This window comes from Malus domestica, chromosome 07, assembly GCF_042453785.1.
Source record: "Malus domestica chromosome 07, GDT2T_hap1".
In the NCBI taxonomy this organism is placed as follows: Eukaryota; Viridiplantae; Streptophyta; class Magnoliopsida; order Rosales; family Rosaceae; genus Malus; species Malus domestica.
This window is the reverse complement of record NC_091667.1, coordinates 31,795,455-31,819,401: the sequence shown is the minus strand read 5'-3', so window position 1 is coordinate 31,819,401 and position 23,947 is coordinate 31,795,455. Positions and strand designations below refer to the sequence as shown.

The following is a 23,947-nucleotide window of genomic DNA, read 5'->3' as shown; positions in this document are numbered from 1 at the left end:
CACGGTGTCTATACCTTCGGCATGAAGTTCGACACCAACGAAGAAATGTCTTCTCATCCAATGCTCAGCGATATATTCTCGGAATTTCACAATATAGTTAAATGGCTACATTATTGTTCAGAAAATTTACATATTTTGTGTGTTTTATTACCAATCCTACATTCAATACCATTGAATTTACTGGTAAAAATACATTTCTGTAACGATCCTCCGATGGTAGATCTTCGTCTTTCTTCTTCAACCACTTTCTTCAGGGAATTGCCGATGTCACCCAATGCCCAAGCTACCGAGATGTGAGGGCGCGGATCCTGTGATCACCAACACCCCATGAAGTGATTTAGTTTTTTGAGCAATGAGTAGCATTCAGGCACAATCATTTGCTCCAATATATTGTCATATATTCAGTAAGTAATTTCGAGTTTGAAAAGCACGAAAAAGCTAACCTTGTAAAATTCAGGAAGATTGTGAAGCTTATACACCTCATTCACAGCTTGAATCTGCTTTGTTATCTGAAATCAATGGAAGTTGAAATATTTCAGACTTGTAGACAATGAAAGCTGCTTCAACTGTGCATTAATACGAAAACAGGTATGCTTCTAGTAACCACGTTTCACCCCTCCAGGATATCAGAGTGGTCTGACGGGCCTCAAGGGGCGTGGAGGGTACGAGAGGTGTTGCAAGTCACGAGCAGAGTTGTTGGGTGGGCGGGTCATCGTTGGGATGTCGCGGATCTGTTTCACGTTTTAAATCCCATCGTTCCTAGTCTGGTTAAGACAGTCTACACCAATCTTTAGACAAAAAAACCTATCCTATCCAGTTCAATCCTAACCTAACTAGTCTGAAATACCAATTCCAATCTTGTCCGGCCCGCCAAACATGCCCTGAGTTTCATAGGCTTATACTCACATGACAGGATTAGGAACATGATTTACGCCAGGACAACACATGTTAAAACCATGAGCATATCATGCATTAGTTTTCGTTTGTGTTTTTCATGTTACAAGTGCATCGAAGACCAAATCTAAGCTAATAAGCAAGCAAGATATCGATATTTCAAAATCCCATGACTTTCGGCAAGTCCTTACTAAATCTTAAGCCCATATAACAACTGAAAACATTTAGAATTGCACCAAGAGAGAAAGCTAGCAATCATACCTCAGCTAACCCAGCAGCAATGATTTCGATAGACACAAAGGTCCGGGTCTGATCATCATTAACAAAAACCTCCCACTTGCTAAAATCAATCCAATACCTGTTGCACAATAACAAAATGTGTTAAACCGAAAATGGACGAAAAAATTGCAGGCTTACAGAATTATGTTAAATAACAGAACTAAATTCACGCAATGCAGACAAGAGAATGTAAATGTAACCATACCGCCTCTGAATCTGAAGCTTCTGCCGCAGCATTGTCACCAAGGAATCAATCTGGTGCACCCGAATCGGAACAGTTCTTCCGAGACTTATATGGAACTCTCTGCCTAAAGCAACTTGTTCAAGCTTGTGCTCGTCCTTACGCAGAATGTCAAGCGGGAAGTCAACGTCAACCGCATGGAGACAAGGCACCAGAGAAGCTAGCTTGTTCAAAAACAAGGCCATCTCTTTCCTTGGTGCTGGTGGTATATAAACTGGAACCACACAATTAAACAAGCAAAAACTAAGTGCAAAGCGATCGCATTTGCTAATGGAGCTGAAAATTTCGAGAATTTTGATAACCTGGGATGTATACATGTACTGCGTAGTTCCCTTCGACGTGAGGAAAGTTCCGAACTCTGCTCGGCTGGACGCTTGCCGAGAAGTCCAGAAATCCTTCAGAGGCAAAATATCAAACACTTGGTGGGCAACTCGGAAAAAGCCATCACAACAGAAAGCTAAAAGATGAAAATTGATGGGAATCAGAGGTTACCGAAGGAATTGGGGCTGTCGAGAAGTGACAGAGGAGGTGGAGGCAGCGCAGGGGTCGGTTCTTGAGGGTTGTTGAGCTCCGGAGGTGGTGGTGGAGGTGGAGCCGGCGTCTCGGAGTCTGAGCCCGACGACGAGTTTCCGTACGAGGCAATCAGGGCCTCCATTTCTCTCTCGCGCTAAAAGCGAACCAGCACGTTCTTAATTTGGGTAACTAGAAGTAGAACGAGAAGACCGGAGATAATAGGCCTCATAATTGGGCCCATTAGGCCCAAGCCCGAGGTCCGTGATTTCGAACAGCACGATTAGGAGGGAAAAAAAAACAAAGAGAAACGTACACATTTGGTCTTCTTCGCGCCTTGTTCTTTCTAGGGTTGCAAAGGCCATTCTGCAAATATGTGATCACAGAGGCCATTATGCAAATATGTGATCGCAAAGGTCATTCTGCATTGAATTGTTTTCAACATGGATGTCAAATTTGTCACAGAGGCTGCCGTGTTGCTGCTACTTGCTTTGATCGGAATAAGAATTTCACAGACACATCATAGCATTTCTCTCAGGGTTTATCCTCGTCTATGCCAACTCCAATGCCTACTGGGTCATATGGTGAAGCACCTAGCTAGAATCCATGTGGTCTTTCACAAGGCATGATTCCACAGTCTAATAGCTTCGAGTTTCAGTATCCTGTCATACCACATATGTATCTCTCAATTATATCCTCACAAAATCCTCCTCTTGCTGTGCAAGCACGAGCTGGTGCATCATCCTCAACTCTTCAACAAGATTTCTGGTTTCTTGACTTGGGAGCAACTAACCATATGACCTCAGATTTGTCAAACTTGCACATGGCAACAAATTTATCCATCAAATGATACTGTGACCACTGCTAGTGGTGAAGGTTTAGCTATCAAACATATTGGTTCCTCTTCTCTTCTCACTAAGTCACATAATTTCAAGTTAAACTCTTTGTTACATGTTCCAAAACTATCACAACACTTATTATCTATGAATTAGTTGTGCAAAGATAATTAGTGTCGTTGTATCATTGATGATGTTTCTCTCTGTCTATAGGACAAGGTCATCGGGAGAGTGCTATTCCAAGGGCTGAGTAATAATGTTGTCTATCCACTTCCCATATCAAACCACAGAGGTCTATTTCTCCTGTTTTTAATCCAGTTGCATTTGTGGGTCAAAAGATTTCTTCTACATTGTGGCATTGTTGATTAGGCGATCCTGCACATTCCATTGTCATTGCAACACTTAATAAGTCTTGTATATCTTTTCCTTGTAACTCTCAATCTCATATGCAGATCCTTCATTATTTGTCAAGTGTGATTGTTCATCAATTATTGTTCTCTTATTATATGTTGATGATATCATTCTCACTAGTAATGATGATGTGAAGGTTCATAATGTTATTAGTCAGTTAACTAGTGAGTTTGACATGAAAGATCTAGGTGTGTTGCATTATTTTCTTGGTTTACAGATTGAGTATCAGGATCAGGGACTCTTTGTTCATCAGACCAAGTATGTCAAAGAACTCCTTCAAAATATGCATATGCTGGACTATAAACCTTTTCCCACACCTTGTCATCCTAATTAGAAGCTTCTGAATCATGGTAGTGAACCTGTTTCTGATCCTACCACTTATAAAAGTATTGTTGGGGCACTGCAATACGTAACATTTACAAGACTAGATATTTCTTTTTATGTCAATCAAGTATGTCAGTTTATGCATTCACCCTTAGCCACTTATTTGCTGCTGTGAAACGTATTCTGCGATATCTCAGAGGCACTATGTCTTTGGGATTGTGTTTTAAATTAGGTTCATCTTAGTTGAAAGCTTATACAGATGCTGATTGGGCAGGGGATCCCAATGATCGTCGTTCAACCACGGGTTTTGTCATTTTTTTGGGAGATACTCCTATCTCTTGGAGTTCTAAAAAGCAGCATACAGTGAGTAGGTCTTCCACTGAAGCTGAATATAGAGCAATGGCTACAACCACTGCTAAGGTTATCTGGATACAACAACTTATTCGAGATTTGCATGTTGGTTATCCTTCTGTTCCAGTTTTGAATTGTGATAACATTTCAGCAATGGCTCTTGCGACTAATCCTGTATTGCACTCTAAAGCCAAACATATAGAGATTGATTGCCACTTTGTTCGTGAAAGAGTTCATCGAAGGACAATTATTTTGCAGTTTGTTACCTCTGCAGATCAATATGCCGACATGTTCACCAAAGGCTTGTGTTCACCCCAGTTCACTCGTAATTGTTCCAATTTCATACTTGGCAATCTGCCACACGAGCTTGAGGGGGATGTTAGAGTGATGATACTATGAGTGCATAGGATTATGACAAGTGTTTATGTATGATTGGTAGTGGTCTTAGTTAGTTAGTGAGGTGTGTTACAAATGTATAAATACCAAGAGTGGTAATTATTGTAGACAAGTTGAACGAAAAGAATATTATGCAGGTTTAACAAACTTTCCCTCTCTAAGTTTCCAAAAAACAAAAAACTTTCCCCTCTCTACGATCTCTCTCTTAGTTTTTCCTTAGCTCCTAAGGTTTTACACTGTTATCAGCCTGGTCAGGCCGTCAGGCCAAATCCTCCGTTGGAATCTTCGAAGCAATGTCCAAGGAAAACGTTCAGGCGTACGGCGGAGGGCTCACGGCGGAACAAAGAAACCGCATCTCTCGGAATTGCAGAGCCGCCAAGGCCCTCATTGATCGCAAACGCCCCCGCAACGACGCCGTTTCACCTGATCATCACCTCCCTCATACCAAGTAAGTCGTTCAGGAATCAAAGGTTTCATCTTCTTACTATTTTTTTGCTACTCGGCCGTTTTCTTGCTTCAATTTAAATCAATTCAATTGTGTTTTTCAAATTCCAGAATCTGTGGCGGAAATGGAATCCAAACGCCAACTCAGCTCAATAGAGTTCAAAGAACACCGCCTCCGATTTCCGCAAGCCGGTACAATTCAGCGCGTGGTGAATATGGCAGTGCTTCGTGTTCCGGGAGCTTAAGCGTTAGCCGGACCGAATCAAGCGTGTCAAAATCGGATTCTTTCACAACTCCAATCAGACAACCGCAGTTTCTGACTTCATTTGATTCTTTCTCTGCATCTGGAATTCTTAACGATGATGATTTCGATGAGAGTATTTTGCAGGAAATTGACGCTTTAATCGAGCAGAAAACGAGTGTGGACATTCAGCGTGATGATATTGGGAGTTGTGGTAGTGTCGTTAGTGCCGCATCAGCGCCGCCTTTGAGTAGTGAAAACCAAACAGATTCTGTTAACCATGGATTGCCTAACATGCCGGATGAGTATTTGAAGTATTTGCTTTCTCTCAACGAAAGGCAGCTCGAGGCAGCTTGCAGCGATAGTTCAGTACCTTTGATGATTGTTGCCGGCCCTGGAAGTGGAAAGACTTCAACGATAGTTGGGCGCGTTCTAATGCTGCTCAATGAGGTGTTGCTACTTTCCCTCTTAACTTTTTCTTTCATAATTGTCTGTTTCTCTACATTTCTTGTTTATGATCGAAATCTTATTCGTTTTTTTTTTTTGGGTGTTCTTAGGGCATTAGCACGTCGAACGTTCTAGCAATGACTTTCACTACAGCAGCAGCTTCCGAGATGAGAGATCGAATTGGATCTGTGACTGGGAAAGCAACGGCAAAACTACTAACAATCAGTACATTTCATTCATTTTCATTGCAACTTTGCCGATCACATGCTGAGAAGTAAGCTATTGATTCACCTCCCTTGATTTTGAACACCATACATATGGTGGTATAGCTGAGTCTGTTATGTTGCCTTGTGTTTTAGACTCGAGCGCAGACCAGAATTTTTGATATATGGACATGGGCAACAGAGAAGAGCAATCATTGAAGCTGTGCGTTTATCAGAAGATGAAAAGAGTAAAACGAATCTTAATGTTGCTATAGATGGGGAAGAGTCTAACGGCGTAACATCTCCACATCATTTTAAGGATGCATCAAAGAAATGGCTGAAGTTTGTGACACAGGTCAGTCTTGAATACCAAATTTAATGTTCAGATTATTGTGGATTAAGAACTCTAATCATTCGATTTAAAAAATATTAGCTACAATCAAGCTAGAATGACCAATACAATGGTGTGTCTTACAATATGTGGCATTAGGCAATAAATTTATTTATGTTTCAGGCAAAAGCTTCTGGAAAGACTCCCGCTGAATGCCGAAGAATGGGTGATGTGACAGGAGTACGCTCAGAACTAGAATTTCAGATATGATTTCAGTTCTTTGAAACTATTGCTTATGAGTTTTAGCTCTCAATCTGAATCAGGGTGAAATTCTTAGGAATTACAATGATATCTTGAAATCGTGCAACGCTTTGGACTACCACGACTTAATTAGCTGCTCTGTGAAGCTGCTAAGTGATTTTCCTGAAGGTCTCTATCATCTAAGTATATTTCATTGATTTATCTAGTTTTACAAGTAATGCTAAATGTTGATACATGGTGTTCTTTTAATTAGTGTTGAAGGAGTGCCAGGAGTCATGGAAAGCTATTGTAATAGACGAGTTTCAAGACACAAGTGCTATGCAATATAGTCTTTTGCGGATTCTCGCCTCTCATAACCACATAACCATTGTTGGTGATGATGATCAGGCATGTTGTTGATTTATTATGGAAATCCAATGTTATTGCTCCCTCTCTCCCTCTCTCTCTCTCTCAGCTCATTTTAATCCAGCCCTTATCTTTTCTAAATCAAATAACATATATCCTGCTGCAGTCCATTTTCAGTTTCAATGGGGCGGACATTTCTGGATTTGATTCTTTTCGTAAAGATTTTTCAAATAACAAAGAGGTTCGCTTCGCACTTGACTGCTATGTTATCTTATGTCATTCACAGTGTCTTTTTTCATTATATATAGTATAGAACAAATATATTGTACAATTACAGGAAAGTAAGTTTTATTTTATGGGGTTCTGTGGGATTTGACATAACTTTATGGTTCAGATTAGGCTTAATAAAAACTTTCGGTCCACACGCTATATTGTGGAAGCTGCATCTTCTGTTATAAAAAACAATAAGAAGCGATGCCAACTAAAGAATGTTGACACGGACAATTCTTCTGGGTCTAAGGTACTTAATCTTTCCTTGCTCCAACAAGTACAATTTGATGTCATTTTTCAGTCCTTTTAGTTAGTGACACCGGTTTTACTGGCAAAATGTAGGTAATTATCAAGGAAAGTCACAATGAGGATGCACAATGCGCCTTTGTTGTCGACAAGATCCTGGAGACTGCATCTAAACGGTCAGAAGCAGGGTGCTCCTATGGAAATATAGCAATCCTTTACCGGAGGCAGGTCAAGCGTACTTGCCTTAGTGCTAATGTGAATGAGGTGAATCATATAAGACATTTTGCTCACATTTTCTTTTGTATTTTATACTACAGGTATCAGGAAAAGTCTTCCAGACAGCCTTGCGTGAAAGGAAAATACCATTTAATGTTCATGGAGTGGCAGTTTATAGGAAGAAGGTAGTTAGCACTTGTCCAGCTATGAAAACCTATCTTCTCAGTTGTATGTATCTAATTTTTCCAATATTGTTGTGCATAAGGTGGTTTTTGCTGCGTAGAACTTAAGTTATAAAGAATGCATACAAGAACTGTAATAGACGTAAGCTTTTCACCTTTTCCACCAGAATTTTGGCATCACTGGTCCTTTTCATTGTTTTTTGTGCTTGCTTTTCCATTCCCTTTTGGCCAGCTATTTTATCTAAGATTTTGCTACATTACGGTTTCTGGTACACTCTGTGATCTTGTTGATGTAGCATGTTTCTTATGGCAGGTAGTTAGAGCCATTGTTGCTATGATTAAAACAACTTTGCCTGGTTGTGATGATGGATCATATAGGCGAGTCTTCAAGGCTCTACTTGCTTTTGAGAAAGAGGAAAAGAAGAAGGTACACGTTCAATGGCAATGATGAATGAGCATCATATTCAATGTTCTTTTCAGCATTAAAGTTGTATATTCTTGCTATCCATTTAATCTTCTTTTTTTACACACTCAGCATTTAGGCTCACATCTCTGGATATCACTGTCTTTCTCTCTCTCTCTCTTCAGGTGATTGATTATATTGACAAAATTTCAACTCACAGAAAATGCAGCTTCATATCAGCTGCTTGTGACATCTTTAGTGCCAAAATTTCTGGTACCTTGAAGAGGTCTGTATGACAAGATGCTTTAACATTACATTTTTGCATTGTTAATTCAAGATATACTCATGTTTCTTTCTTATTTGGTATTACAAGCATTTAAGATCTTTTGGATATGTACTGATTGGTCTCTTTACTTGATAATAGGACTCAGCTTACCCAAGGACGCAAGGTGCTGTTAACACTAGAGATGATTTCAAAACTTGTTCTCAGGGTAAATATATTCGGTAAATTGTAGCACCTCTTACGCATTGCTTATTGGCATGATGTAGTAGTAGTAGTTCATGAATCTCAATGGATAAAAAGGATATATTTTCAAATTTTTGGCGAAGTGGGATTCTGTCTACTTTGGTGATTTTTTTAGTTTGATTTTAGTTCTCTAATTGTTGGAACTCTGTAAACTTTTCACGCCTCCTTGTTATTAGAAGGAAGAGTATCTCTTGCTCCCTTGCATTATTCTTGATTCGTCAATATTAATCCAAAATGTTATAGTTTTTGTTAGATCTGTGTTTCCAAAGAGGTAAAGGTTGTTCTGTGGAATACCTGTCTTTATTTAGTTGTGAATCTCTATGGTAGTCTCACTTATCAATGCACACAGGAACAATCGATTTCAGCTGTCATAACCTCAGTTGCGAATATGGTACCACAGGTTTGTCTTCCATTTCTCCAGAGTTGATATGTCATTTTTGAATCAAATTGCTTTTAATCATCTTTGAGGATGAGGATCACCATTCCATAACATTTTCTTCGTTTCATGCTTATATTCAATGCTTCTTAATAATTTATCGTTTGACTTTCAGTTTTTAGAAGTACCTTCTTGAGCAACGTGCAGTCGTTGATGTAGATGGAGGAAAACTGCTGAATGAAGACAATGACGTGAGATCTGTAAGTTTGCCGTTTGTGATGATTGTCATTTATACAATAAGCTTAAATGACCCGCTGCTTGGAAAACCCTTTTTTCAGTCAACAAGGTCTTAAATGAATAATTTCTCTATTTTAGTTAGTTAATCATTGTTGTCACTTAAATCTTGGTCCAACCCTGTTGTTTTGATGCGATTATTCTCATTGCAGGTTCTTCAGTACCTACTAGACGACGTATCTGATTTCTTATCAACTCATTTTGTTGCGGGAAAAGGGGAGAGAGAAGTCGTAGCAGAAGAAAAAGGCTGCGTTAATTTACTCAAAGCTTTCATCGACTACATATCTGAGCGGGAGAGTGAAAATTTTCACTCCCGAAGACATGACAACCAAAGTTCTGTCACTTTGACTACTATTCATCAGGTTCTAGATCTTTTTGATATCCTCTTATGCGAACCTCGCTAACTCTTATACTTGCGATGATTTCCCTATTGGACTTCCTTTGGAGTTCTACAAAACATTCTTGGCTTACTGTCTTTCTTTTTCATTCTCTTGCAGTCAAAAGGTTTAGAGTGGGATATAGTTTTCATAATTAAGGTATTTGCCTTAACAAGTGGCTGTAATATTTTTCAGGTTGTTTATTTATTTATGTGTAGAGTTGAGGTGTTCTGTCATTAGATTTACGGATTAAACATGCCAATGCTATACCTAATTGATGGCTTGAAATTGGTATTCTATTCTACTATATTCATGACAATATCAACCTCTTCAAATCATCTTAGCTTGCTTTAATGCTCATGCCAATAACACAGGTAAATGAATCTGAGATTCCGTTGTTGCATGAATTCAATGGCGTTGCAAAAGAAAATGGGACCTCCATTGAGGTGTGTGGTAAATTGTTCAACATTTTTCAGTTATATGCAGAGCTTTGAAGTGTTTGTCACAATAATTCCACTCTTTTTTCTTTTGGTCAATAACTCAATAATCCCACTCTAATCATAGGAGGAAAGACGCCTATTATATGTTGCAATGACTCGTGCTCGAAAAAAGCTTTTCATTCTTTATGTTACGATGGATTCCAGTTGGCAGGTTCGTTTTAGCTTGAATTCCTGTCCTCCTTATTTGTTGTTGTTGCTCTGACTGAGAAGGTGGCTCCTTCAGATGCTTCAACCTTCGCGATTTCTGAAAGAAATTCCAAATCATCTACGAGAAGTCCAGGTGTGTATTACTGTTCATTATCCTCAGTTGTTCTGCTGTTTAGTCAAACTTACAAATAGTGAAGAATCTGAAGTGTTTCTAATCTTATTAAGTCTAGTGTGGATGAATGCAATTTTTGTTTTGTAGGCTGACGTAAGTACAGAAGGCTTGCAATCAAAGCATCATGACACTTCAAAAGAAACTACTCCGTCAACAGATGATCTCAAACCAAATCTCCTACCTTCTGAAGTTGTTATGGTGCAAAATGATCTCCATCATAGTAAATTTGACGTTGCCTCTGCAGAATTGATGGAATTTGGGGAGGAAAACCATGGAAATGGCTTCTTAAAAAGGTTTTGCTTGCAATTATGGGTGTACTATTATAACTAGCATTTTTGGTTGGTTATGTTCATGTTTGACTTTATTCTCCTGTCACTGTGCAATAGATTCAGTGTGGATGAGAGATCGATTATCTCGCATGTATTTAATGACTGGGCTAAGAAGCAAGCATTTCAAGATCCTAAGAGATTACTTGACAAGGTGAATTGGATTTATATATAATCACAGTACTCAGTTGAGGCAGTAGAACTTATTTCATTTATGTCTGAGACCGGGGTATAGTTTCATTTTTGTTTGAGAGATAAGAATCATACTGTTTTGCCTTTAGACTTTTAACTTTGGATTGGCGGCAATTTGAATGCCGATGCTTAATGTTCTGACTACTGCTTATATTTTCTGTTGTACCTGTTACAGATTGGTTTTGTAATAGATGAACGCATACGAGCCAAGAACTACAAACACAAGGTCATAAATTTAGTCCTTTAACTTCCTATTCAATAACTGTTCTTCCCTATTTTTTAACATGCCTCACCGCATGAAGAAGTTGTTGGTGTTTGAATACTTGTGTTTGGATGTGATGCATCTACGTTTTTATATTACTGATTGACTTATGTAACTCCCAGGATGGTTTGCGCTCACTGAAATCTTGCTTGAAAGATGAAGATGCATTTCATTATGCCCAATATGTAAGTATCTTGGTACTTTCCAGTTTGTGCTCTGAAAATTTCTGAAACTAAAAACAAAAGAATCATGGGATTTAGGATCTTGAATAGGCGAGCCTTCTTTTGTTTTCGTTAATATCTGTCGTAATATGCAACTACAGCTACTTTATTTCAATAGGTTTGTACACATAATTGGTATAATATGCTATCCAGCTCAACATCAACGTTATATTTCTTTGTAACAGGTTTTGAGATGGCAGAAAATACCTGCAGATCAACGCGCTCATTTGATGAGGGAAAAACAGGTTAGGTGTAAGACGGTTCCCTTTGTCAGACTTTGGTTGTTTTCGGTAGCAAACTATTGCTTTGTGTTTGAGAACCATTTGCCTTAACGCAGTCTCAACGTGGGACGTTTGATTCATCAAATCTAGAACTTTCGTCAATGGAATACTGAGGCGTTTATATCTGTATTTTCTTCAATCATTGTCCGTAAATTATGTCCATTTGCCATTGGTTTAAATCCGTACATATATTTATGCTTTCAGGAGCATTTCCAGAAGTTAAGGATCGAGAACTCAATGGGTTCATCCGAACCAACACCGAAACAGGTACACAAGACTCAAGCATTTGATTACCTTACTCCTTTCCTTGTGCACACATTGGCATCTACGATGGTCAGGAGACCCAGTAACATGTTTGTGATGCTGTGAATTACCAGATTTCTTATCTGCAAAGTTTGGGCTGCACCGTGGCTCCTACGTCGCGCCTCCATGCGTCTCGTTTGATCGAGCAGTACAAGTCATTATGATTAAAGATCGCCATTGTGATGTATGTCGAAAGACGATCATTTTGGACAGCAAGTGTAACCAAAGTTGGGAAAACTACAGAGAACAGAAGGACGAAGAAGCGCACGTTCTCCGGTGCAATGCTGAAAACTGCAGTGTTGTACGTGCTGTACATCGCGACAATACAAATTTGAAGCTCCAACTGCAGAGGGAAATTGCTGGTGAGGACATTGATCATGTAAAGTGAAACAAAAAATCCAATCGTGTTGGAAGCCACAAAGTAGAGAAACAATGTGTGGTTAGAACCCATGATGGACTTCCCTGCTGAGTGTGCTCGTTCATTGCTCCCACTGCCAGTCTCAATCTTGTTTGATCCAGTGCTGTCCTGCCAAATGCCGCCCGGAGGGCTGAGTCCGGCTTGAAAGGTGGTGGTGGGATTGGAGTTTGCGGGAATTGGCTCGATTTGATCTATCAGAAATGATGCGCTGCAGATATTCGACAACAAACTCCGAAGTCTTTGTTGTTGGACATTCACAGTTCTTACACCTCTTCATGTCTCTGATTCGTATGACTTATTCCAAATATAAAAACTACGTATTGCTTTAGTTGAAGTGAATGCTAGCTGTAGTAGTAGATTTTGTAATTTTTATTTATTTTAAATGCATTTAAGTATCATAATACATGGTTAGCCTATTTATAATTAACATAAATATTATTGATCTATTGTTAATATTGTAACTTTTTATTAATTTTTCACAAAATCACCTATGATAAAATGTGCCTAATATATATGATGATACATACAAAATGAATTACTTACATAATAAATGAATGTTGTTCAATTCAAAATTAATTTATTTACAAAATAAAGTAATGTTATTTGATTCAAAATTAGCTTATTTCCATTGAATTTGGCTCTTTTTCGGATATTTTTTGTAAGGATTTTGGAGATTTGTGAATTATATCCGTTCATCGTACATCTTGCAGTTAAAAATTATCTAAATTAGAAGATATCTAAATTAGAATTTAAGCTTATGTGGTGAAGTTTATTTGAATTTATGCTTAAAATTAAAATTTTTGTTAATATTTTGTTAATTATTAACACGTGAGTCACATATATTAAGCTAAAACGGAACTCTCTTTTAATTGTTAGCACGTGAAGATTACATGTGAGGCTAACTTTATATTTTTAGTTTCATTTGTGAGTCTCATGTGCTAACAATTAATGGAGTTAACGAAATTTTCAATTTTGAATTTAAATCGTAACAGACTTCATCACAAACGTTTAAATCATAATTTTTTTTTAATCTTCCAACTACTATATCACAAGAATTAAGAATCCAATTAGACCTAAATAATACGACCTAAGATTAAGCTTAGCTTTAATCATGATTAAATCGCACGCGGGAAGATTGACTGATCGAGAGAGAAGAAAAGGAGATAACATCCTTGCTCTAAACTACTTTTCCCAATTAAATATATATTAAATCAAGAGGTTATTGAGTAGGTAACTAACTGTAGATTAAATTTACTACTTTGTCCCCTTTCTTCGCATTTTCTTGGGTTGAAAAATCAAAAGTATGCGGATTCCTTTCACACCGAAATTTCCTGAAGAAGATGTGAAAACGCAAAAAGCATAATTGCCCTTTTCCCTTTTGCATTGACTCATTGACTAATTTCTGGTGATCCAATTTGTAGATCTATTGAGTGTTTCTGTACTTACAATTCTCTTAGTCTTAGCTGCTCGATCATCGCTGCCCAGGTGAGATCGATTAATGGCTGCTTCTTCTTCTTCTTCTTGCCTTGGTTGGGAATACGATGTGTTCATCAGTTTTAGAGGGGAAGACACTCGCACGGGCTTCGTCAGCCATCTCTACAAAGCTCTGCGTCAGAAACCAATCAACACCTTCATTGATGCCGAAGACCTCAGAAAAGGCGACCGCCTTTCCGAGCTCCTGACAGCGATTCGAGAGTCAAGGATTTCGATTGTAGTTTTCTCTCAAAACTATGCTTCATCCACATGGTGCTTGAAAGAACTCGTGGAAATCTTGGAATGCAACCATTCCAAGAACCAGATTGTATTCCCCATTTTCTACCAAGTCGATCCGTCCAATATTCGTAAACTCGAGGGAAGTTTTGCAGAAGCTTTTGCTAAACATGAAGGTCGTTCTAACGTTGACGTGAAGGAGGTGCAGAGCTGGAGGTCCGCTCTTCCCAGAGCCTGCAATTTTTCCGGTTGGGATTCGAAAGAATATAAGTAAGTTCAATTTCTTCACTCACGCGCACTTGCTATTAAAGTATTTTTACTATACAAATATCAAATAACTCGAAAATGTTTATCCGGCTGGAGGTCCTCTCTTACAACGGCCACCAGTTTATCCGGCTGGGATTTGCGAAACCATGAATAAATTCTAATTTGTTTTAGTTTCCTGTTAATTTTTGAGATTTTTAATAGCATTTAGGGGCCATTTGATATATATATATATATATATATATATATATTTTTTTTTTTTTTAAGTTTGTAGTTTCCATTTTTATAAAACTAACGGATGAAAACATGTGATCTGGCTACAATGGTACAAAATTCTCAGGAAAAAAGGTTGTAAATACCCATTAGATCTAAATGCAAGATCTAACTACTGATATTTGGGACTACGTACTGTATACCATGAAAGAAAAATTGGAAACCTTGTTTAATAACTACTTTCATTGAAACTAAAAACTGAAAACAAAATCTGCAAACTTAAAATCTAGATTTAAAAAAAATTGCAAACGAAATTGTTATCAAAACGACCCATTAAGTATCATTTGGTGTTGTAATTATATTGTGTTTTAAATTTGACAGGGATGATGCAGAGCTTATTGAGAAAATTGTAGAAGATGTTTTTAAGAAATTGATCCACATCTCATCATCATCATCAACAACAACAACAACAAAGCCTTTTCCCACTAAGTGGGGTCGGCGATACATCTCATCATCCTCAAGCAAATATAATGGCTTGGTTGAAATGGACTCTCATATGCATAACATGCATTCATTACTGCATCCTCCTGGAGTTGAAACTAATGATGTTCGCATTGTTGGAATATGGGGTATGGGTGGTTTAGGCAAAACAACCATCGCTAGAGCTATTTATAATGAAATCTCTGGTGGATTTAAAGCTTGTTGCTTTCTTGAAAATTTCAAGGAAGGTTTCATGAAGCATGGCAAACTACATATGCAGGCAGAACTTCTATCGAGTATCTCGAACAACAGGGTGGGGAGTTCCGACGTTTCGAATAAAGGTTTCCAGGTGATGTTAAATAGTCTAGGTCGGAGAAAAGTTCTTATTGTTGTTGATGATGTGGAAGAATTAGAACAAATTGAAGCTTTACTTGGAGAGCCACATTCCTTTGGTGGTGGAAGCAGAATTATTATAACAACCAGAGATTCGCAATTACTAAGCATAGCTGATGGGATATATAATCCCAAGATTTTAAGTGATTATGGAGCTCTGGAACTCTTTAGGCGGTACGCCTTTAGAAAAAACCAACCCAACAGAGATTATGATGATCTCTCGAGTCGTGCTGTAAATTATGCTCAAGGTCTGCCTTTAGCACTCAAAGTCTTGGGAGCTTTTCTTTATAACAAAAATGTACGCCAGTGGGAAAATGAGTTAGAAAAAATAAAGAAAATCCCGCAAAAGGGAATTCATGATGTGCTTAAAACAAGCTTCGATGGACTAGATGACACGGAGAAGGATATCTTTCTAGATATTGCATGTTTCTTTAAAGGAATGAGAAAAGACTATGCAACCACAGTTCTGCACAGCTGTGGTTCCTATCCTGATATTGGAATAAAAGTTCTAATCGATCGAGCTCTAGTAACTGTCTCATGGAGGGGGGAACTGGAGATGCATGATTTACTAGAGGAAATGGGTCAGAAAATCGTCTACCAAGAATCTATCAAAGAGCCTGGGAGACGAAGTAGGTTGTGGAGTTATGAAGATGTTTTTCATGTGATAACTAAAAATACGGTGATAATTTCTTTTCTTATGCAATGTTTAGTAGAAAGCTTCAACTTTTGACCAAAATCAATTTCTTAAGCTCGTTTGATAACCACTTTTGTTTCCATTTATATTTTTAAATTTTCATTTTTTTAATAATTGAAAATTGAAAACAATTACAAACAAGTTATATGTTTTCAATTTTCAGATTTCTAAATAAATAATCAAAACAAAAGTGAAAAGTGAAAACAAAATTATTATCAAACAACTCCTTAAGAAACAAGCATTAACTTCATAATCTAAACTAAGGTTCTCTGCTTTTTCCTTCCCTTTGATTTGCACAGGGTACAGAAACAGTTGAAAGCATAATCCTAGATTTGGGGCACTCATATGAGGGATGCTTAATTGTTAAAGCTTTTGATAGGATGACTAAACTAAGACTTCTCAAGATCGGTACTTTCAGCATACAACACCTGACTGGGTCCTTAAAGTTTGTTTCTAGTGAGTTGAGGTTTCTTTCCTGGTCTTGTTTCCCGCTCAAGTCTTTGCCATCCAACTTTCAATTCGAAAATCTTGTTGGACTTGACATGCAATATAGCCACATTGACCGACTTTGGGAAGGAACCCAGGTATGTACAATCATTTACATGTATTTGTTTCTTTTAAATGTTTGGGCTTTGAGTGAGATGTCTTATTAAGTAATGCATGTTTTCCTGAATGTTTTAACAGACGCAGGAAAAGTTGAAATTCATCAATTTAAGTTATTGTGAATACCTTAAGGAAACCCCTGACTTCACAAATGTGCCAAATCTTGAGAGGCTAATTCTTCATGGTTGTATAGGGTTAGTTAAGGTTCACCCATCTATTTCGAATCTTACAAAACTTGTTTTATTGGATCTGAATGGGTGCGAAAAACTTAAGATTCTACCTAGTAAAATTCGTATGCAATCTCTCAAAACTCTTGATCTTATTAACTGCGTGAGCCTTGAGATGTTTCCAGAGATTTTAGAAGTGATTGAGGGGTTAGAAGAGCTTGATTTATCCGGGTCCAAAATTAAAGAACTGTCCGAGTCAATTAACAATCTCATGGGGTTGAGTCATTTCAACCTATCAAATTGCAAGGAACTTAAGATTCTACCTAGCAAAATTCGTATGAGATCTCTCAAAACCTTTAATCTTTTTGGCTGCTCCAGTCTTCTGATGTTTCCAGAGATTTCAGAAGGTATGGAGGAGTTAGAAGAGCTTAATTTATCCGAGTCCAAAATTAAAGAACTGCCCGAGTCAATTAATAATCTCATGGGGTTGTGTCATTTGAACCTATCAAATTGCAAGGAACTTAAGATTCTACCCAGCAAAATTCGTATGAGATCTCTCAAAACCTTTAATCTTTCTGGCTGCTCCAGTCTTGAGATGTTTCCAGAGATTTCAGAAGGTATGGAGGAGTTAGAAGAGCTTAATTTATCCGGGTCCAAAATTAAAGAACTGCCCCTGTCAATTAATAATCTCACGGGGTTGAGTCATTTCAACCTAAAAGATTGCAAGAAACTTAAGAGTCTTCCAAGCTGCATTCATATGAAATGTCTGAAAACCTTTAATCTTTATGGCTGCTCCAGTCTTGAGATGTTTCCATCGATTTCAGAAGGTATTGAGGGGTTAGAAAAGCTTGATTTACCCTGCTCAAAAATTAAAGAACTGTCCCCGTCAATTAATAATCTTACGAGGTTGTGTCATTTGAATCTACAAGATTGCAAGGAACTTAAGAGTCTTCCAAGCAGCATTCATATGAAATCTCTCAAAACCTTTGATCTTTATGGTTGCTGGAGTCTTGAGATGTTTCCAGAGATTTCAGAAGTGATTGAGGGGTTAAAAGTTCTTGATTTATCTGGGTCGAAAATTAAAGAACTGCCCTTATCAATTAATAATCTCATGGGATTGAATCATTTGAAGCTAGAAAATTGTAAAGAACTTAAGAGTCTTCCAAGTAGCATTTGTCAGCTGAAGTCCCTTGCCTTTCTCTCTCTTTCCGGTTGTACAAAATTTGAGGTGTTTCCAAGCATTGAAGAAAATATGGAAGGATTAAGATTTCTTTTCTTGGATGGAACATCTATTAAAGAGCTTTCCCCCTGGATTGAACGGCTTACGGGGCTTCAGTGTTTAGATCTGAGAAACTGCAAAAGCCTTGCACACCTTATCACGGATGCATATCTGTGTCTTGGCCCGAGTCCCTCTCCACCCCAACCCCCCAATTTCTAGGTAATCAAAATTCAAACCCTATTTTTTTTGTTCGGAATTAAAATTCGAAATTTGGGAAATTTTATTATCTGAATAAAGAAATAATTTTCAGGGGTTTTGGGTACTCTCTGCTGATAAACACATGGATACGAAGCTCTGTTTTGAAGCAATCAACCGGACACTACGCCACGTTGCGGCGGCTTTGGTGGAATTGGCGTGGTCAGACGGCTAGCCACGGCCGTATATTTTGAAATCCCAGGAGGTGGCATTTTCCAAGGAGAGGTACATAACTCCACCGCCGGATTCTTTTGATTTGTTCTTGTGCAGAAACTGTGAAGATATTGGTATGTCAATTCCCGTTGCTAGCTTGCTAATGCCACCGTTGCTCCTCCAATTTGGGTGAAAGGTACTTTGCATTTCCTTTTATCTTAACGTTTCCATATCTGCAAATTACAGTGGATGAACGCTCTGAATTTGTGTAAATGACTTTTTTTTCTTCTGGTATATGCGGGGCATAATGATGGGATTTTCAATTGCTTGTCGTATGAATCATCAGCAAACTCTGCATTCATCAGTAAAACCATGGTATTCAATACAACGAACAAGAGCTGCTATGCAGCCTTTTAAGTTTTACAGAAAAATGAATAGATGACATCCGTCTTGCCTTAACAAATACAATGGAGAAGTTACAACTCAAACTGTTAAAGTTTTCCACCAATCTTTGTGCACCATTGATAGTGATGCCAGTTTTAGTTGCATGCTCACATAAAATCTGCCAAAAATATACATATGTCAAGATTTTAACACCCTTGTGCACCACTTATTCCGCTAGCGAGTTTGATCTTTAAGTTTCTTTTGTTGGAAAAATTTGATCTTGAAGTCAGGCACACATGCTTTTGCAGGGAAGATGTATGAAATTGGATCGTGTGGAATTAGCAGCCTAAAAGGGCACATCAAGAGGAGGAATAAATAAGAGCCTCAATGAGTTCATCTCCCTCTTTGGAAGAATGTCCCTTGTACCAACTAATGCTAAAGCTGTAGACGCTAGAATTGAATGGTTCTAGTAGTTTCAGGTTACATTTATATATTTCTAGCATCTGTATATGTGCTGTTTGGGGGACGTTATCGCCAGGGCCGACCCTGGTCCAGTGCAAACAGTACACCTGTCCAGAGCCGAAATTGTTTTGGGGGCACTTCTTCCTTCATGAATCGGGACAGCGGTGTCCTGAGCCTTTCTTCCAGACCAGTGCCCTTCCGTCCCAGCTTTCCTTATCAGCCTCTTGACCTCCGAAATCGCTGCAGAAATCGCCCAAAACTCGACTGAATTTTACAGAATCGGTTGCCGTCGTCACCGCTGCAGTCCCTCTGTGCGCAGCTCATTGAGCTTTCTGGGTACTCTTGCTCCGAGCACACAGTGAGTACTATACTAATATTTCACTAAATAAATGCCCATTTATATGTTTAATTGTTAATTTTGTGATTAAAGTGAGTGACTTTGAGATACCCAGATTGTTGAATCCACTGCTGCTTGTTTTCCAGATTCAGACGAAAGATGGGTACTTACTGGGTTTGAGATGTGTTTGTTACTGCAATTTCTACTTGGTTTGAGATGTGAGGGACTAAAAAGATTGTTTTGGTGGGGAGTGTTCCCCGTAAATGATCTGTGAGTAAAATATTGATTATGTGGACGCCTGATTAGTGAAAAGCCATACTTTCATAGCTCCTTCCAATTTTTTCAACATATTGGTCCTACCATGTTGATTATTTCAAATTTTGAATGTATAGCTCACTATTTGGTGCCTCAACGATTTCATCTCCCTCTTTGGAAGAATGCCCCTTGTACCAACTAATGCTAAAGCTGTAGACGCTAGAATTGAATAGTTCCGGTAGATTTTTCTAGCATCTGTATATATACTGTTTGGAGAAGGACGTTATCGCGATTCAGGGCCGGCCCTGGCTCAGTGCAAACAGTGCACCTGTCCAGGGCCGAAATTGTTTTGGGGCACTTCTTCCTTCGCGAATTGCGATAGCGGCGACCAAAGCCTTTCTTCCAGACCAGTGCCCTTTGGTCGCGGCTTTCCTTATCAGCCTCTTGACCTCCGAAATCGCTGCAGAAATTTCCCAAAACTCGACTAAATTTTACAGAATTGGTCGCTGTCGTTCACCACTGCAGTCCTCTGTGCGCAGCTCATTGAGCTTTCTGGGTACTCTTGCTCCGAGCACACAGTGAGTACTATACTAATATTTCCCTAAAAAAATGCCCATTTATATGTTTAATTGCTAAATTTGTGATTAAAGTGAGTAACTTTGAGATACCGAGATTGTTAAATTGACTGCTGCTTATTTTCCAGATTCAGACGAAAGATGGGTACTTCCTGGATTTGAGATGTGAAGGACTAATAGGAGTCATGTTTGTTAGTGCAACTTCTGTACGGTTGAGATGTGAAGGACTAATGAGATTGCTCTGGTGGGGAGTGTTCCCCGTAACTGATACGCGGGTAAAATATGGATTCTCTGGACGCCTGATTAGTGAAAAGTCTTACTTTCATAGCTCCTTCCCATTTTTTCAACATACTGGTCCTACTAAGTTGATTATTTCAAATTTTGAATGTATAGCTCACTATTTGGTGCCCCCTGATCTGAAGTTTTCAGGTTCTGTTGAAATTTCCTTTCTTGAAAAGAACAATTGGGCAAAGTGATGAACATCCATGGGATACATTTTAACTCAATTGAACTTGGTTACTGGCTTTTCTTGATCTTAACCAGGTGATGCATGATTCTTAAATTCTCCAGAAGAATCGCTGGGATTCGTCCTTGCAGATGAAGGTTTCGATGTATGGGTAGGGAATGTGTGTGGAACACGTTGGAGTCTGGGACACTCATCTTTATCAGAAGAGAGAATAAGATTTATGCTTTACTGTAGAAATTTTGGAATTGGAGTTGGCGGGAATTGGCTCTATTTGATCTACCAGAAATGATGCGTTGCATTATTCGACAACAAGCTCCAAAATCTTTGTTGCTGGACATTCACAGGTCTTACACCTCTTCATATACTTCACATCTCCTTCCCTTGCTGCTACTTTTGGTGTTTACTCAATTTATTCATGTTATTAGGGAACAATCATGTCTTTAGCTGCTCTCATCCAGCCGGATATGGCAGAACTGGTTGAAGCTGCCGCTCGTCTGTACATTATATGCAGCGAATGGGGCGTCAACATTTTGGATTCAATATGTGATGGCCATGTTGACTGCTTGGAGTGGTTGTACATGATTTTGTTTTTGATCGTCGGAGTTTCGGTACTATGTCCTTCCATAATGTAATAGTTTCGAACTCGCTCTTTAACAATATAAATTTTCTTTTAAAAAAAAATGCATGCACAGAAAAAAAAAATTTAATGTGACATACTACTCGAATCTAACGACACCAGGTGCACTAAAAAATTAACAGAAGGTGGAAATTTAAAGTTCCAAGCTTTGGATTGTTACTTTGCACTGTGAAATTTATGAGATTGCAGACAGCTTATTAGTCCTTGAAAGTTTGTAACTTTATGTGAAAAACCTATGTGATTTATTTGCTGTTGATGTTATTTAACCCAACAACTATACGGAAATTGCTTTGTAGCCTGTAATTTTTAATTTTTACATGCTTAATGGTGCAGATTTTGTATCATAGAGGGGCCTGAAACAGTGCAGGATTTTGCCACAATGGAGCTGCAGGAAATTCAAGATAATATTCGGAGTCGTCGCAACAAAATTTTCTTGCATATGGAGGAGGTGAGAGCAATTACTAGTTGCTACCACTTTCTCAGTTTAGCATGTTTTAAATTACTCTCCAATTGCCATTAGAAATGTGTTCTTTAAGAATGAGCTTCGATATGCGTAGGTTCGCAGGCTGAGGATACAACAGCGGATTAAACGTGCAGAGCTTGGAGCGGTAAATGAAGATCAAGAAAACGAACTTCCTAGTTTTCCATCGTTCATTCCATTTTTGCCTCCCCTGGTAAGCTGGTGCCCCTGTGAAGACATGTATTTTCATATCCCCGACATGTTTTAGCCATATTTTGTTGTAGCCTTTTGTCGATTCATAAAAAATTGCGAAAACTAGTGTTTGTGCAAAGTATTAATCACAAGGTGAATTCATTGCTTGCAGAGTTCAGACAACCTTAAGCAGTATTATGCTGTTTGTTATTCAATTATTGTGGGGTTTATCCTTTTCGGTGGCCTCATAGCACCCTCCGTAAGTTCTTTATGCATTAACTTGTTGTAATTAGTTTTAACAGTTATCATAAACATTATTTTCTTTTACTGGTCCGACAATATGGTTCGGAATTTGCAAGTAAAAAATGAGGAAACATATCAAAATAAGTGTAGTTGTTGCTTATAAAACATGGATTCGGTTATGTTTGTAACTCTTTGCCTACAATTACCTTTACATCTTTCAGTTGGAGTTGAAGCTGGGAATAGGAGGCACATCATATAAAGACTTTATAGTAAATATGCATCTGCCGTTGCAGTTGAGGTATTGCTCATATCTCAGGCTATTAACCCTCCTGTTCTCTAGTAATTATCGTTTTGAAATTTTGTACCATCTATCGTGTTATGAATCTTTAAATTCGATTGTTGCTGTTTTCCGTCTGTAACGTAGGAATCAAATGCTTTGGGAACCGATATGGTCAAATTTTACGAGGATCCTCAATTTTTACACATTAGAAAAACCTAGGATGTCATCTTTCTTGAAACGAAGCTAAATAATGTTGATACTATGTTGTTACCAGTTTCGTTTATTGATCTCCTTTACTTTCAAACTGCAGTCAAGTTGATCCCATAGTGGCGTCATTCTCTGGAGGAGCAGTCGGAGTGATCTCAGCATTGATGGTAGTTGAAATAAACAATGTGAAACAGCAGGAGCATAAACGATGCAAATATTGTCTTGGAACTGGTGTGATAATGTCCTATATTTCTGACTTTTAGTTTTATGTACTGTAGCTTTAAATATATACGATGGAGATGTTCGGATTGGTTTCGTATGTCAACTTACCTGTGTATTTGATACTTACGCAGGATCTCTTGCTTGTGCTCGTTGCTCCAGCACTGGAACCCTTGTTCTTACTGAACCAGTATCGACAGCTGATGGCGGAAACCAACCCCTATCTCTGCCAAAAACTGAACGATGTTCAAATTGCTCAGGAGCGGGAAAGGTTAGACATATAATTATGTCCGTTGAATGTTTATTGCATACTAAATTCCTTTTAGTGCCTGCCGCTTAGATGCTCTATATTCACATGTTTGGTGATACTTCTATTTGTCGGGCATGTGAAAGACAATTCAGAAGAAAAAAATTGCACTGGAAATGAAGTTTAAGATTGATTTAGTAGCAAAATTTTGAGAGATGACTTCCAAATGGCAGCTATATCTAACATTGCGTCTGTAAATGTGGCAGGTAATGTGCCCGACATGCCTTTGCACTGGAATGGCGATGGCAAGTGAACACGACCCTCGGATCGATCCCTTTGATTAGAAGTGGAGCGGCATCGGTAGTCGTTCCCTTACCACTTACAACCTTCTTTCTTTCTTTTGATGCAAATGCAATACATACATCCTCTCATAAGTCGTGTCATAAGCAAGGAACTTCTGTATACATCAACTGTTAAAGAATTTGACCAGACATCTGATTGCGATTCAAAAGTTTTCTTCCCTTGTTCAACTTTGTTTTAAAACATCTTTCTGGGGAAGAATCAATTTCTTTCGAGGTATCGTTGTTGTGCACGGAATCAAAACTG

General features: G+C 38.4%; 3 protein-coding genes across 18 annotated transcripts; 2 read left to right on the top strand and 1 right to left on the bottom strand.

Moving 5' to 3' along the window:
* Positions 1 to 50: 50 nt before the first annotated feature.
* Positions 51 to 2,121, bottom strand: LOC103420830 (uncharacterized). Of its 2 annotated transcripts, XR_011583141.1 has the most exons (7): positions 1,907 to 2,121; positions 1,717 to 1,809; positions 1,379 to 1,628; positions 1,156 to 1,252; positions 615 to 731; positions 444 to 509; positions 134 to 308 (listed from the first exon to the last, which is right to left on the bottom strand). XR_011583141.1 is itself a non-coding variant. In XM_029106042.2 (6 exons), exons 1-6 carry the CDS (start codon positions 2,067 to 2,069, stop codon positions 111 to 113), a joined length of 867 nt encoding a protein of 288 aa, XP_028961875.1. In that variant the 5' UTR covers positions 2,070 to 2,120; the 3' UTR covers positions 51 to 110. The 2 variants fall into 2 exon arrangements, 1 of the variants encoding a protein (XP_028961875.1); XM_029106042.2 differs by lacking the exon at positions 615 to 731 and having other exon boundaries at positions 51 to 308; positions 1,907 to 2,120.
* A 2,231-nt stretch (positions 2,122 to 4,352) lies between these two features.
* Positions 4,353 to 12,672, top strand: LOC103440063 (ATP-dependent DNA helicase SRS2-like protein At4g25120). Its single transcript, XM_029106031.2, has 28 exons — positions 4,353 to 4,690; positions 4,798 to 5,377; positions 5,485 to 5,648; positions 5,734 to 5,932; positions 6,092 to 6,148; positions 6,232 to 6,337; positions 6,423 to 6,556; positions 6,681 to 6,755; positions 6,909 to 7,034; positions 7,127 to 7,258; positions 7,348 to 7,431; positions 7,742 to 7,855; positions 8,017 to 8,117; positions 8,256 to 8,322; positions 8,707 to 8,757; positions 8,916 to 8,993; positions 9,180 to 9,389; positions 9,525 to 9,563; positions 9,779 to 9,850; positions 9,969 to 10,055; positions 10,128 to 10,184; positions 10,311 to 10,516; positions 10,610 to 10,703; positions 10,917 to 10,967; positions 11,126 to 11,188; positions 11,410 to 11,469; positions 11,710 to 11,772; positions 11,883 to 12,672. The coding sequence occupies exons 1-28, from the start codon at positions 4,536 to 4,538 to the stop codon at positions 11,970 to 11,972; spliced, it is 3,315 nt and encodes a 1,104-aa protein (XP_028961864.2). The 5' UTR covers positions 4,353 to 4,535; the 3' UTR covers positions 11,973 to 12,672.
* An 857-nt stretch (positions 12,673 to 13,529) lies between these two features.
* Positions 13,530 to 23,871, top strand: LOC103428462 (protein ORANGE, chloroplastic-like). Of its 15 annotated transcripts, XM_070825376.1 has the most exons (14): positions 18,280 to 18,573; positions 19,070 to 19,581; positions 19,707 to 20,393; positions 20,519 to 20,665; positions 20,784 to 20,819; positions 20,934 to 21,200; positions 21,282 to 21,484; positions 21,827 to 21,941; positions 22,051 to 22,167; positions 22,318 to 22,404; positions 22,610 to 22,686; positions 22,979 to 23,106; positions 23,229 to 23,365; positions 23,608 to 23,871. In XM_070825376.1, the coding sequence occupies exons 7-14, from the start codon at positions 21,291 to 21,293 to the stop codon at positions 23,683 to 23,685; spliced, it is 933 nt and encodes a 310-aa protein (XP_070681477.1). In that variant the 5' UTR covers positions 18,280 to 18,573; positions 19,070 to 19,581; positions 19,707 to 20,393; positions 20,519 to 20,665; positions 20,784 to 20,819; positions 20,934 to 21,200; positions 21,282 to 21,290; the 3' UTR covers positions 23,686 to 23,871. The 15 variants fall into 15 exon arrangements, 9 of the variants coding, with proteins under 9 accessions (XP_070681474.1, XP_070681477.1, XP_070681475.1 ...); XM_070825374.1 differs by having other exon boundaries at positions 19,707 to 19,830; positions 19,953 to 20,393; positions 20,519 to 21,200; XM_070825379.1 differs by lacking the exon at positions 20,784 to 20,819 and having other exon boundaries at positions 21,282 to 21,464.
* Positions 23,872 to 23,947: the final 76 nt, after the last annotated feature.

Excerpts from the sequence above, each read along its gene's own strand:
- LOC103420830 (XM_029106042.2), bottom strand. The coding sequence starts at position 2,069 with ATGGAGGCCCTGATTGCCTCGTACGGAAACTCGTCGTCGGGCTCAGAC. Across the intron at positions 1,810-1,906 it reads CGACAGCCCCAATTCCTTCG|GATTTCTGGACTTCTCGGCA; the intron begins GTAACCTCTGAT and ends TTGCCTCTGAAG. Across the intron at positions 309-443 it reads ATCTTCCTGAATTTTACAAG|GATCCGCGCCCTCACATCTC; the intron begins GTTAGCTTTTTC and ends TGGTGATCACAG.
- LOC103440063 (XM_029106031.2), top strand. The coding sequence starts at position 4,536 with ATGTCCAAGGAAAACGTTCAGGCGTACGGCGGAGGGCTCACGGCGGAA. Across the intron at positions 6,338-6,422 it reads GCTAAGTGATTTTCCTGAAG|TGTTGAAGGAGTGCCAGGAG; the intron begins GTCTCTATCATC and ends TCTTTTAATTAG. Across the intron at positions 10,056-10,127 it reads CGATGGATTCCAGTTGGCAG|ATGCTTCAACCTTCGCGATT; the intron begins GTTCGTTTTAGC and ends TGGCTCCTTCAG.
- LOC103428462 (XM_070825373.1), top strand. The coding sequence starts at position 13,725 with ATGGCTGCTTCTTCTTCTTCTTCTTGCCTTGGTTGGGAATACGATGTG. Across the intron at positions 14,207-14,794 it reads TGGGATTCGAAAGAATATAA|GGATGATGCAGAGCTTATTG; the intron begins GTAAGTTCAATT and ends TAAATTTGACAG. Across the intron at positions 16,565-16,664 it reads GACTTTGGGAAGGAACCCAG|ACGCAGGAAAAGTTGAAATT; the intron begins GTATGTACAATC and ends ATGTTTTAACAG.